This window comes from Myotis brandtii, unplaced genomic scaffold (genome assembly GCF_000412655.1).
Source record: "Myotis brandtii unplaced genomic scaffold, ASM41265v1 scaffold137, whole genome shotgun sequence".
Classification (NCBI taxonomy): Eukaryota; Metazoa; Chordata; class Mammalia; order Chiroptera; family Vespertilionidae; genus Myotis; species Myotis brandtii.
The window spans coordinates 1,187,923-1,200,794 of NW_005354874.1; the positions used below are offsets into that span (position 1 = coordinate 1,187,923).

The window sequence follows — 12,872 nt, forward strand, 5'->3', positions numbered from 1 at the left end:
CACCCCCACACCTCTCTCTCTCTCTCTCTCTCTCTCTCTCTCTCTCTCTCTCTCTCTCTCTCTCTCTTCTCCCTTTCTCTCTTTCTCTCTGACTTAGGTGGTCACTAAAACCTAAATCTTGTAATATGATTTTTCCCCCATTGGTACTGCCTAACATGCAAAGATGCTCAATAATTCAAGAATTTAACCTTAGATTCAGTTACTTTTCTGGAATAAGTTTCTCCAGATATAAGTTTGAATTTTGGTCAGCCCAGACATGTCCTGATACATTGCCTTGGGAAGGTAACATGGTTCCCAGATTTCTTTCAAATGCATCTAAGTGAGGGTTAGAAATAAAAGTATTTTAACAAAATTCCTATAGTATGTATTCATTAAAGTAATACTAGATGTCATAATAAAAAAGGCACCAAATGGAAGTTTATTTCTCACTCATATTAAGTCTAATTGGCAGTGATAGGAAGTTGACGGTAGGTGCTCTACACAGTTATTCAGGGAACTAGAGTAACAAAAGTTTGCAATCCTTCATATGTGGCTTCCAAGGCCACCTTGGCCATCAGCATTCAGATGGCAACAGGGGAAAGAGAGAAAGTGATGGATCATGAGAGAAGCTTTTATGGGCCAGGCATGGACATGGCACACTTCTCTTCTACCCCTTTCACATTGGTAGAACTCAGTAACTTGACCACATCTGTCTGCTAGGTTTATGGGAAATGTAGTCCAGCTGAGAGAAAGAGGAAAGGGAAATGGGTTTGAAGAACAGCCAGTCTTGCCACACTGGACAACAGGGTTTAAATATTTGAAATATTTGAAAGGCCTGTGTGAAAGATAATGAAAGCTATTATTCCTGCAAGTGATCTTTTATTTTCTGTCCTTTTATCAAATGACTTGTCTTTTTAAAATATCATTGTAATACAATCTGGTGAGTGTAATGACAGTGTTGTGCAGTGAGAACACCTAGCCTGGATTTTTAATCACGTAAAGCCAGTGCTGGGTCTCAAATAGTGAATATTAAGCAGGCAAATAATATAAGTAATTTTATGATGAAAACCAACACTTCCCAAATAGAGTTTAGTCATGGTATAGCCAAGTTTATATGAAAGGTGATAAATACATTTGATACATGTGCTGGGTTCCCAAAGTTATGTGGAATTTCACTTCAGCATTTTAATAATATTCAATAAGCTGAGTCAATCACAAATATGTATTCAGAACCTACCATTGGAAACTGTGTGTTGACATGGAGATACTGTGATGAACAAGAAAGATGTCTCCCCTGGCTCTCACATTCTAGAGCATGTACACCAGCGGTTCTCAACCTGTGGGTCGCGACCCCTTTGGGGGTCGAATGACCCTTTTACAGGGGTCGCCTAAGACCATCGGAAAACACATATATAATTACATATTGCTTTTGTGATTAATCACTATGCTTTAATTATGTTCAATTTGTAACAATGAAAATACATCCTGCATATCAGATATTTACATTACGATTCATAACAGTAGCAAAATTACAGTTATGAAGTAGCAACGAAAATAATTTTATGGTTGGGGGTCACCACAACATGAGGAACTGTATTAAAGGGTCGCGGCATTAGGAAGGTTGAGAACCACTGATATACATTGTGAAGAACACCCAAGAGGTGCAGAGCTAGGTAGCCTTCCCAAAACCCTTTTGTTGGTGACCATCTCGAGGAAGCACTGGGAAAGCTGTTATAAATTATGCTTGGATGTTAGAGCTAGAGATAAAGCTATTTAGCAACTTCAGATTTGGGGAGTCAGGATGGAGTAAAGAGACCATCCAGGAAGTGATTGCAGTGGCCCAAAAGAAAGGTTGATGAACATCTCCTTGGATGCTCTGAGTCTATCTAGATCTTTCTTTCTATGCATTCCTACTGCCCTTATACTTCTCGCCTTTGGTCAACTGTCTTCTCATTTATGAAAGCTCCTTATGTCTTCCAGCTAGTGTTAAATGCATCTTCCTCCCAGTTCCCACAGTACCCTGATCATATCTCTGATACCATTTGTCAGCTGTAGTCTATCTATGAGAACATCCTGTCTCCCAGCAGAACATTTGCTAACACAGACACTCAACAAGGCTTGGTTTAGTGTTGAAATAGGAATAACAGAACACCAAAAAGATCTTTTAGGTAGACATGATGCTGGAGTTTTAAGGGAATATTAAAAATATAAATTTTAATTGAAGTTGTCATGTATTAGTCATCTCAGCAGACTGAACAACTTGAGTTGACTGAGCCACTCAGTTTCTTCTACTCCAGCTATCCTACTGGAGTCTCCTAGGTAGGAGGTTTCCACCTGGAGTGTATCAGGTGGAACATCATATTCTAGTGTCTGCCCATAAGTGAATGACTAATTCATCAGCAGTGAAATATCTGAGTTTCATAGAGCATGACGACATAAGGATGGGGTTAAAACACTCATTTTTTTAAATCCCCGGGCAACTTAAAGACATTACTAGTAAATACCCTTTCAAATAAGATATAACTGTGTACTCTCATCATTCTTGTACCACTTCACTTCCATGAGCTTTGGTGTTGCACTATTTGAATGGCTTTAACCATCATCTAATGACATTCCAAAGTATTTTAGAAGGTAAATAAATGGTAACTTTGAAACCAATAAGACACTCAAACATTTTAGAGTAAAAGTGGAGAATTCTACTGAGGAAAGAGCTGCTTTAAATTTTAGCTACCATTAGGAATACTAGTGTGTGTGTGTGTGTGTGTGTGTGTGTGTGTGTGTGTGTGTGTTCATGTGTATATCTTGGCCATTGATACATATTTGGATTCTTTGCCTATATTTTAATTGGATTGTTTTTTTATTATTGAACTGTGTGTTCTTTTTATATACTCGATACTAAACCCTTATCAGATAGATGATTTGCAAATATTTTCTCTAATACTGTCAGTTGTTTTTTCACTTTCTTAATAGTATCCTTTGAAGCACAAAAACTTCTAAATTGGATGAAATACAACTTATCTGTTTTGTCATTTGCACTTTTGTTATCATATCTGAGAAGGTTTTGCCTAACTTAAGGTTGGAAACATTTACTCCTAAACTTTTTTTCAGAGAGTTTTACAGTTTTAGCTTTCACACGGAGGTCTAGGATCTGTTTTGAGTTAATTTTTGTGTATGCTGTAAAGAAGGGGTTCAGCATCACTTGCTCAGGTTTTCTTGTCTGAGTCCCCATATATGATGACCTTTCTCAAGGTCAGTATCTCAACCCCCACCACTCTGTCCTCTTTAACCTCCCATTTCTTCCTCATCTCTCACACTTGCTCTTTCCTACTGGACCCCCATTCTCCCATTTCTTCCTATGTGTAAGCATTGGCCAAGGCTCTATACATACTCTTTCTCTTCTTTTCCAAATATTTTTCTAAAAGTAACATCATCTATTTTAACAGTTTCATCTATCACCTCTATTCAGATTTAATGAAAATCATAACAATTAATGGTTGCTCATTGTATGGCAGGTACTTTGCATATATTATCTGAATTAATTTTCAAAACAATCCTTATTAGCTCCATTTTACTTTGAGTCATTTAAGGGCAAGGTCTTAGAGTCAGCAAATGAAAGTGCCTGCATTTGAACCCAGGCAGTCTCTCTCCTCTGCAAGCACTCTCCACCTGTATGCTCTTCCTCTCCATCAAGACTGGCCTCAAAGTCCACTTTTTTTCAGGAGGCTAGTCCTGACCATCTAATGTGATAATGGTCCCTCCATTTGTGTCATTCTAATGACTTTTACTTTTTGCCCTATGTTATGGTCATTTACACTCACTACCCTCCTCCCCTACCCCCATAGACCATTATCCTGTCGATTCTGGGAAAAAGGGACTGGATTTATTGATTACATATCCCCATTCATATCATCCTAGGACAGTGCAAAATAGGCAGCCGGTAAAAGATCTGCTAGTTTGAATGGAAGAGTAATTTGTAAAGTGGGTCCTCCCAGCATGCCCCAACACTGTTTATTTCCACATGTGACAGGAATGCAGGAAGTAAGCCAACCCCAGGGTGTCACAGTGCCCCAAATGGCCTGGCCCTCTGGGCAAGGTGGCTCAGGATCTCTTCATTTTCAAGGCTGTAAATAAAAAAGGTAGAACAAAGAAAGAAAATGCATTACACATAACCACGCTGTGTTGGCCTGAGCCAACAAACTTATTAAGCAAAATTGTATACTTCATTTGCTGCAATAGGGCCAATTCTCATATTTTAAAATAACTATCCAACCCTAGTCTAAGAGATCCTTCCCATGAGGCATGACTAACTTCAATTTTAAGTAAAGGAATGTGGTGAATGAGTCACTTTTCATCTGTTCAGAAAGACCTGTATATTTCCAGATAACTTTATTCTCTGTAAAGGTATCTCATTTCTGCCCTGCCAAATAAAATTACATTAAATTTAAAAATAAATAAAGTTATATGAGAGAGAGAGAGTAAAGTAGATATTCATTTGGGCTGTTGGATAGTGTTGAAAGTTTCTTCTTTGTGTTATAGCTATCTTAGAGGACAAGTCATAGGGGGAAAACTAGTTACACAGGTCCCAGACTGAGCACTCAACTGAGGGTTTTGCTTGCATGTAGGTAGAGAGTCTGTTATGCCAATACAGGTTTGCCTCAGAGCCTTAAGTTTAAGCAGAATGTTCCCATGAATTCTGGGGGAGTTGCTCTGCTTGTTTTGGCCACATAAGGAGTTCAGCAATGGATATGGGCCAGGAAAGGACAAAGGGAAAACCTCCTGCTGATTCTCACAGGATGGCCTTGAATGACATGCACCCATATAACTCAGCCATCCTCTCATTTTGTGGGCAGGGTAACTCAGGTTTCTGAAGTCACACTGGGTACCGTTGGCTCATGCTTCTTCCTCTATGGTGCTCTTTAAAGAAATGAGTCGCCAAATCCTGTCCCAAGCCCACTGATCTTTCTTTATAACTGGTACTTTAGCACATTCAACCATGGCTTCAACTGTGCCTCACAATGGCTGACTCGCAGACCCTTACTTCAGCCAGAGCCTTTCTCTCCTTCTGCATCCCTGACTGCCCAGCAAACAGTACCACTTCTGAGTGCAATCTCCACCTCCAACTTAGCATGACCCAGACATACCCATTGTCTCACCCCCATAAGCAGCCCTTCTGATTCCTTCTTCCTATTAACAGTACTTTAATGCTCCTTGCAGATACTTTTCATTTTCTTCTTCCTTGAAATCACACCTAATCAGTCACAAAAGTTCATCAAATCTTTCTTTATGAAGATCTCAGTCCCTTTTGCTAGAGTCTAGACAAATCCAGGAAGGAAGGAAGCCAACTGTGTGTCCCCATGCTGTGGAAAGAACCAGGAAGTGGATCTTTGTGTATGTGTGTATTCTATTTTTATTTATTTATTTAACTTCTAAAATCTTTATTGTTGGAAGTATTACATATGTCCCCTTATTTTCTCCATTGAACCCTTCTGGACCACCCTCACCTTCTGCCCTACACCCCCAGACCTTCACCACACTATTGTCTGTGTCCATGGGTTATGCATATATGCATACAAGTTCTTTGTTTGATCTCTTCCCACCCTAATGAACAAAATAAACTGAGGAAGTGGATCTTAACTGGGTTAGGAGGTCACCTGGAATACTGAAGACAGATGCAGTCGAAAGTCAAGCACAGAGGAGAGCCAAAAGTTGGCACTGGAATAGTAAGTCATCCCCCAGACCTACAGAACTGATATGAGAGCATAAGGAGAGGGAGGTCAAGAAGTCAAGAGCAGGAACCATGTCTGTCTTGGTTATCATTGAATCCCCAGAACCTAGCTCATTGCCGGCTCACAGTAGGCACTCAATAAATGCCCTTGATTCCCAAATATAAGGCATTGGTTATAATCTTTCATTCACCTTTTACTCAAGACCTCATATTAAGCAACACTCTCTCACTTTTGTTATTTTAAACGACCAAGTAACATTTGGGGATGACACATCAGGCAAAAGCAACATTCATCAATGTCAGTTTGAGGTAGCTAGAGAAGAAACCTGATATACTAAATAAATAAGGAGGGAGGCAATACATTTTAATAAGATTTTGTGAGGTTTTGACTTAACAACATAAGTGTTAGCTGATATTATAAAAATGTTTTTTTAAAAAAACTGTTTTAAAAACAAGTAATGTAGAGATAAAAAATTGTCATCTACCAGATAGATTTTTTTTGTTAATCCTTGCCCAAGGGTATTTTTTCCATTGCTTTTCTGAAAGGGTGGATGGGTGAAGGAGAAAAAAAAATGTCATCAAGGACTTATTGACTTCCTCACATGCCCTGACTGGGGACATGGGAGCAAACCTGCAATCCAGGTAGGTGCCCTTGACCAGGAATAGAACCTGAAACCCTTCAGTGCCTACCACTTAACCACACCGGCCAGGGCTGAATAGATTATTTTTGATTGTCATATGTTTTGTGGCTTGGTGAGTAAGTCACAGAGAATCAAAAAATACTGCATCTCAAATAATAGAGAGGAAACAAAGGTGATAAGCTCTAGAAAACTGTTGGTGGACTCAAACATGCTTGTAATGGTGATAAAGAGTACCTGAGTAGCAAAACCAGTATTTCTAATTTACACGATTTTATATAATATATCTTTCTAAATATGCATGGATAAGATAAATTAATGCATTAAATACCAGTAGACATTTGACAGTTTCTTGTAAATCACTAAAACTTACATATTCAAGCACTCAAAACAGATTCCCCATTCTCCAATGAGATGATTCATAAGAAATGTTGTTGAATGAAGTAATGAATAAGGTATAAATAATCTTTAAAGACTGAAACTTATTTAAGTAGTAGCATTAAGAATAGTTTATTCACTAATCCATTGAGTCAACATTGATTGAGCTATTTGGGTGCAGGACTCAGAATGGTTTGGTACCAAAGTCTACTTTCCACTGGAATGCTGACACCTAAAATAAAAGAGAGAAATACTTTAGCTTTGTATTATGAAAAAAATTTAAACACATAGAAATGTAAAAAAAAAATATTTAACAAACATCCATAACTCTAAATGCAACACTTATTAACATTTTCCCAAAAATTGTTTCATGTATATATTTTATTTTGATGGATCATTTGAAAGAAAGTTGCAGCTGTGATAACACTTTAACCACCTTTCTTAATACTTTAGCATGCATCTACAAAGATGAAAACATCCTTCCACATAATTATAATACTGTCATTCCAACTAAAATTTATAACTCCTTAATAAGATATATTTCCAGTTAATTTTTTGATTTCTACAGTTGTTCAAATATGTTTTTTATCAGTGTTTTGGGTGTTGTTTTTTTTTTACAAAAACAAACAAGTGATTCAATGAAACCCCACAACTACATTTGGTTGTCTTTTTTTAAGATTTCTCCCTTACTCTTTTTTTTCCTCTTTTTTCCCATTCGACTCAAGTATAATTGACAAATAAAAATTGTGTATATTTGAGGTGTACAACATGATTTTATATAAGCATATGTTGTGAAATTATCACGATCAAACTAATTAACACATCCATCACCTTACCTAGTTACCAAATTGTGTGTGTGGTAATAACACTTTAGATCTACTATCTTAGCAAATTTAAAATATGCTATACAGTATTATTAACTGTAGTCACCATGTTATACATACTCAAAACTTATTCATACTATAGTTGAAGTATTGTACCTTTTTACCAACATCTCACCATTTCCTCACCACCATGCCATTCTTTGCTTCTGCGAGTTCAGCTTTTCTAGATTCCACATTTAACTGAGATCATATAATATTTGTCTTTTTTTGTCTGGCTTGTTTTACTCAGCATCATGTCCTCCAGGTTCATCATGGCAGGATTTTCTTGTGTTTTATGGCTGAATAATATTGGTGTGTGTGTGTGTGTGTGTGTGTGTGTGTGTGTTCATAAGGTCATTCATCCATCAACGAACACTTAGATTGTTTCTGTATCTTGGCTATTGTGAATAATACTGCAATAAATATGGGAGTTGCAAATATCTCTTCAAGATACGTATTTTCCAATGGATATATACTCAGAAGTGGGGTTTCTTTTTTTAATTTTTTGAGGCAACTTCATACTGTTTTTCCTAATGGTTACACCAATTTATATCCCCACTAATATTACACAGGGTTCCTTTTTCTCCACACCCTTGACAACACTTGTTATCTCTTATTGTTTTTATGACAGCCATCCTAACAGGTGTGAGGTGATATCTCATACTCACAGTTGCATTATTCAATGCAATTTTCATTTGCATTATTCAATGCAGTATGATTTGCATTTCCCTCATGATTAGTGATGTTGAGCACCTTTTCATATACCTGTTGGCCATTTGTATGTCTTCTTTGGGAAAATGTCTGTCTGTTCTGGTCCTTTATCCATTTTTAAATTGGGTTATTTAGATTTTTGAGTTGTATGTGTTTCTTATGTATTTTGGAGATTAACCCCTTATCAGATATATGGTTTGCAAATATTTTCTATTTCCCTCATGATTAGTGATATTGAGTACCTTTTCATATACCTGTTGGCCATTTTTATGTCTTCTTTGGGAAAATGTCTGTCTGTTCTGGTCCTTTATCCATTTTTAAATTGGGTTATTTAGATTTTTGAGTTGTATGTGTTTCTTATGTATTTTGGAGATTAACCCCTTATCAGATATATGGTTTGCAAATATTTTCTCCCATTCAGATTGCTTTTGTTGATTGTTTTCTTTGCTGTGCAGAAGCTTTCTAGTTTGATATAGTCCCATTTATATTTTTTGCTATTAAAGACCAAGCCAATTGTCATACAGAAAGTTCCACATCGTGATTATCTCATTGTTTCCTCATGAAGCAATTTATCATGTTCCTCTAGCCGGATATTTCTTGTAAAATGGAAGTTAGATATAAGAGCTTGACTAAATTCAGCTTAAATGTTCCATTGGTATATTGAATACTGCAACATAATAAGAGCACAGAGTGGCCAATTGTTCCAACATCTGTGATGTAATTTTATCACGTGGTTAAGGTAGTAACCAGGTACGTCATCTTGTAACCTATGGGTGATATTTTGTCATCTTGTAAAAACCTGGTTCCTCATTAACTGTTCGCTTAATGGATTTAACATCTGTTGAGAATGTTTACCTTAATCAATTACTTCCTTAGGGGATTGTAGAATAAAATGTACATTTCTGATTACCTCTTTCAGTGACCAATTTTCAAAAAAGTTGAAAGTCCAAAATTTTAAATCTCATACTTTATTGTAATGGGAGAGTACTAACCTTTGATATTCTTCTGTTTTCAGCAAAATGGGAAGCCACATTTTTATGAGAAGCCGATTGTTGAATCCTTTGAGGAAGCACCTCTTCATGTTATGGTTTTCACTTATATGGGATATGGAATTGGAACCCTATTTGGCTATCTCAGAGACTTTTTGAGAAACTCGGGAATAGAAAAATGCAATGCAGCTGTAGAGCGAGAAGAACAAAAAGTATGTATGCACATCTCCCTGGATCTTTGTCAATGCTGTTCTTCTGTAAAATGTTCTCGCAAGTAGTGATGCATGTGCAGATACTAAAAAGAGTGAGGAGCTCAAGAACTCCTCAGGGTAAATGCTATTTATTTCTACTCCTAGACCCCATCCCTTGTGTGTTCATGGACTTGTTTTATGCAAATATGTATTGAGTAACTACCATTCACCAGATAGTAAACTAAGATTTTCTTCACACACTATCATATTTAACTTTTATAATAACCCCATGAGATAGATATTAAAATACCATTTTAGAGATTTTTAAAAAATCATAATATAAGAGCAAGACTCATGGATGGGGCTATATTATGGTCTTCTAGTTGCAAGATGTGTATTATTTATGTTTAATCCTGGAATATAAAAGTGTGTCTAAATGAAGTGTGAGATTTTTATTTCCTCTAGATCAGGGTTTTTCAACATTGGAACTACTGATATTTTGGACTGGATAATTCTTTGGTGTGGGAGGCTGCATGTGCATCGTAGAATCTTTAATAGCATACCTAGCCTCTACCCACTAGATGCCATTAGCACTCTCCCACATACTTGTGACAATCAAAAATGCCTCCAGACATTGCCAAATGTCTCATGGACTGCAAAATCACCTCTGATCTAAATACTTTCGATAGTTAACCTACAAAAGTCTACATCATCCTCTTTTCACATCGAGCTAACAGAACAGCCTGGAAAACATTTAAAGATATGCAAAGAGTCTGCATTTTGTTAACATGATTTCCAAACTGGTTCAAATGATTTATGGTATCATGAACCTTTTATTCCTAAAAATTGCTTTGGAATACTATGAGTGTGATCACAAATTATTTGCCATGATGGAGCTTTAAACACATCTAAACAAAAAGGGTAGGTGAGGCATGAATTTCAATATAATGAGGGAATTTCAAATCCTGTAACTTAGCAACCAGTACCTACGGTAAGATAAACACTTATTACAGTAATGCTTCCATGAACAAATCTCATGGGCATATTTTTTTTTGAAATTGCCTTCAGTCAAGTGTATCACCTCCAACAGAAAATAAGGCCCAGGTTTATTATTATAATTCCTCCTATTTTTAGCAAGTATGTGAGCAGATGCTCTATGTCAGGCAATGGCTACTAATATAGAGAGAGGAAAAGACAGTTCCTGCCATCAGAGAATTTGAAGCCTGGTGTGCAAAAACAGACTCATAAGCAAAGCATATGACAAAAAGTGATGATGGGGAGGAGTGTGATGTGGGGATTGGGAATCTGTGTCCTGTGATCCGTTTTAGGAAGTCAGGAAGCCATGATGCTGGTGCTTGAATGGTAAGCAGGAATTTGCCTAGTGATCAAGGGCACAAAGAAAGACATTCTCAGAAAAGGGCACTGCCTGTGCCAAGGTATTCATTAACTTGCTAATCAAGTCAGATTCTCTTTGAGCATGCATTTTTGCCAGCCACCATGCTACAATCAGGGATATAAGCATAACCAGGGCAGATAGGGTTCTTGCCTTTAGAGAGCTAACCATTAAAAAATTGCAATAGAATTTGATAAGAGATACTATAGAGGTAAGTAGACGATGTCAAGAGAGCCCATGGAACCCAAACTTGGTGGTCAGTGAAGGCTTATGGGAGGAAGAGAAAGTTAAATTGAGATGTGATGACTCAACAGTAAGTAATAAAGCAAAGGATAAGGCAAGATGGGACAGAAGGAGTCTTCAGGAAGAGGAAACTTGGTGTGAAATGGTCCAGCTGTAAGAGAAAGCATTGTACATTCAAGGAACCAAGGAATTCCAATGACTGCAGGGCTGTGAGAGTGGGAGTATGTGGGGAGAGGATTGAGAGGCAAGTAGGGGCCAGACCATAATGGGTTTTTATAAGGCATGGATATTTATTATAAGAACAATGGGAAGGCATTGAAGGATTTCAGGCAAAGGAATGCAGTTTTGCAGATTAGAAAGATCATGTTCATTACCCTATGAAACAGGGATTGCAGGAGGATAACATAGAGACCAAAGAAACCAGTTAAAAGGCTGATGTAGAAATCCAGGTTAAAAAAAAAAACAACCTAAGTGAAAACTTGGGCTAGGACCATGGTAGTGATGATAACTGGGATGGTGATAAGAGATATTTAATAAGGTAGTAGGGGATTATTGGTTTGATTTGAGAAATTAGAGAGATGGACAGATCAAAGACCATACCTAGGCTTATGACTTGGGCAGCTGAGGAAACAAGAAAGTGGTGTCATTCACTAAAATGAGGGATAGAGAAAAAAGTGATCAATTCATCCTTTGACAAGTTGAGTTTGAAAAATTGGCAGGTAGAGATAGAGCTCTAGACTTCCAGAGAAAAGTCTCAGATGGATATTGTGGCATCTTCCGTATATCTTGAGCATATCAACATTAATCAAACCCAAAGAAGTGGATGAGCTCTCCCAAGGAAAGTCTATAGAGAAAAAAAAGAAAGAGTGAGAAGAGAACAAAAAAATTCAGAGAATTTTATAGACGTCAGAGATGGAATTTCAATTCTAGACTAGAAGAAAAGTGACACCAGAAAACCCTTATAATGGTTTAGGAAAGAAATAATTTGTGTTTGAACTGAGGAAGAAAAGGGAACTAATTTGGGAGGTACTATCAACAAGACTTGAAATTATATAGAAAATAATATAGAGGGAGGAATGCCAAATTTCTACTTTGGTCCGACATGAGGATGATCGTTGCATACCCATCACAACAAATGGTCTTATTTTGGCCAAAAAAAGAGATCACAGACACAGTTTTGAGGTATAAAGATTTTTGAATGGTAAAGGATATCGAAGCAGTCAAATCAAGCAGGGAACAATCATCCATGCTCCCAGAGAAAGATGAGGTTTCCCAGGTCCTAGCAGAGCTGATAATGAACCTGGGAAGTTGGAAGGAGGAAGCAAGTTATTTTAAAACATTCTTACAAGGATCTCCACAGCCTCCCCCCGTGACACCAGATGGTCTATTCTAGAAGCTCTTATCACCAACCTGCCTGCTCCCTGGGTATAAGTAGCATGCACTAACTCAGTACATTACAGAATATTTGCTGAAACAAGGTGTCAGTCAAATTTAAATATCTCAGGGTGGCATCACATGGCAGGTTTTGGCTTCAGATGTGCCATCTATCTTTTAGCCTGTTCCAATATTTTAGCTCTATCAATCCCAAGGGGCTAGTTTTGAGTTTCCTAAAGCACTTCTTACTTTCAAGCAGAATATATATATATCTATATATCTATATCTATATATCATCTATCTTGCCTGTTCCAATATTTTAGCTCTATCAATCCCAAGGGGCTAGTTTTGAGTTTCCTAAAGCACTTCTTACTTTCAAGCAGAAGAA

At 37.3% G+C, this 12,872-nt stretch overlaps 1 protein-coding gene across 1 annotated transcript in view; it reads left to right on the top strand.

Annotated features, from left to right (window-relative positions):
* Nucleotides 1-12,872, top strand: part of SPTLC3 (serine palmitoyltransferase, long chain base subunit 3) — a 132,594-nt gene that overhangs the window by 17,183 nt on the left and 102,539 nt on the right. The window contains exon 2 of the mRNA XM_005860567.2: nt 9,310-9,495. Coding sequence (XP_005860629.1) covers nt 9,310-9,495 — 186 coding nt within the window. The remainder of the gene's footprint in view (nt 1-9,309; nt 9,496-12,872) is intronic.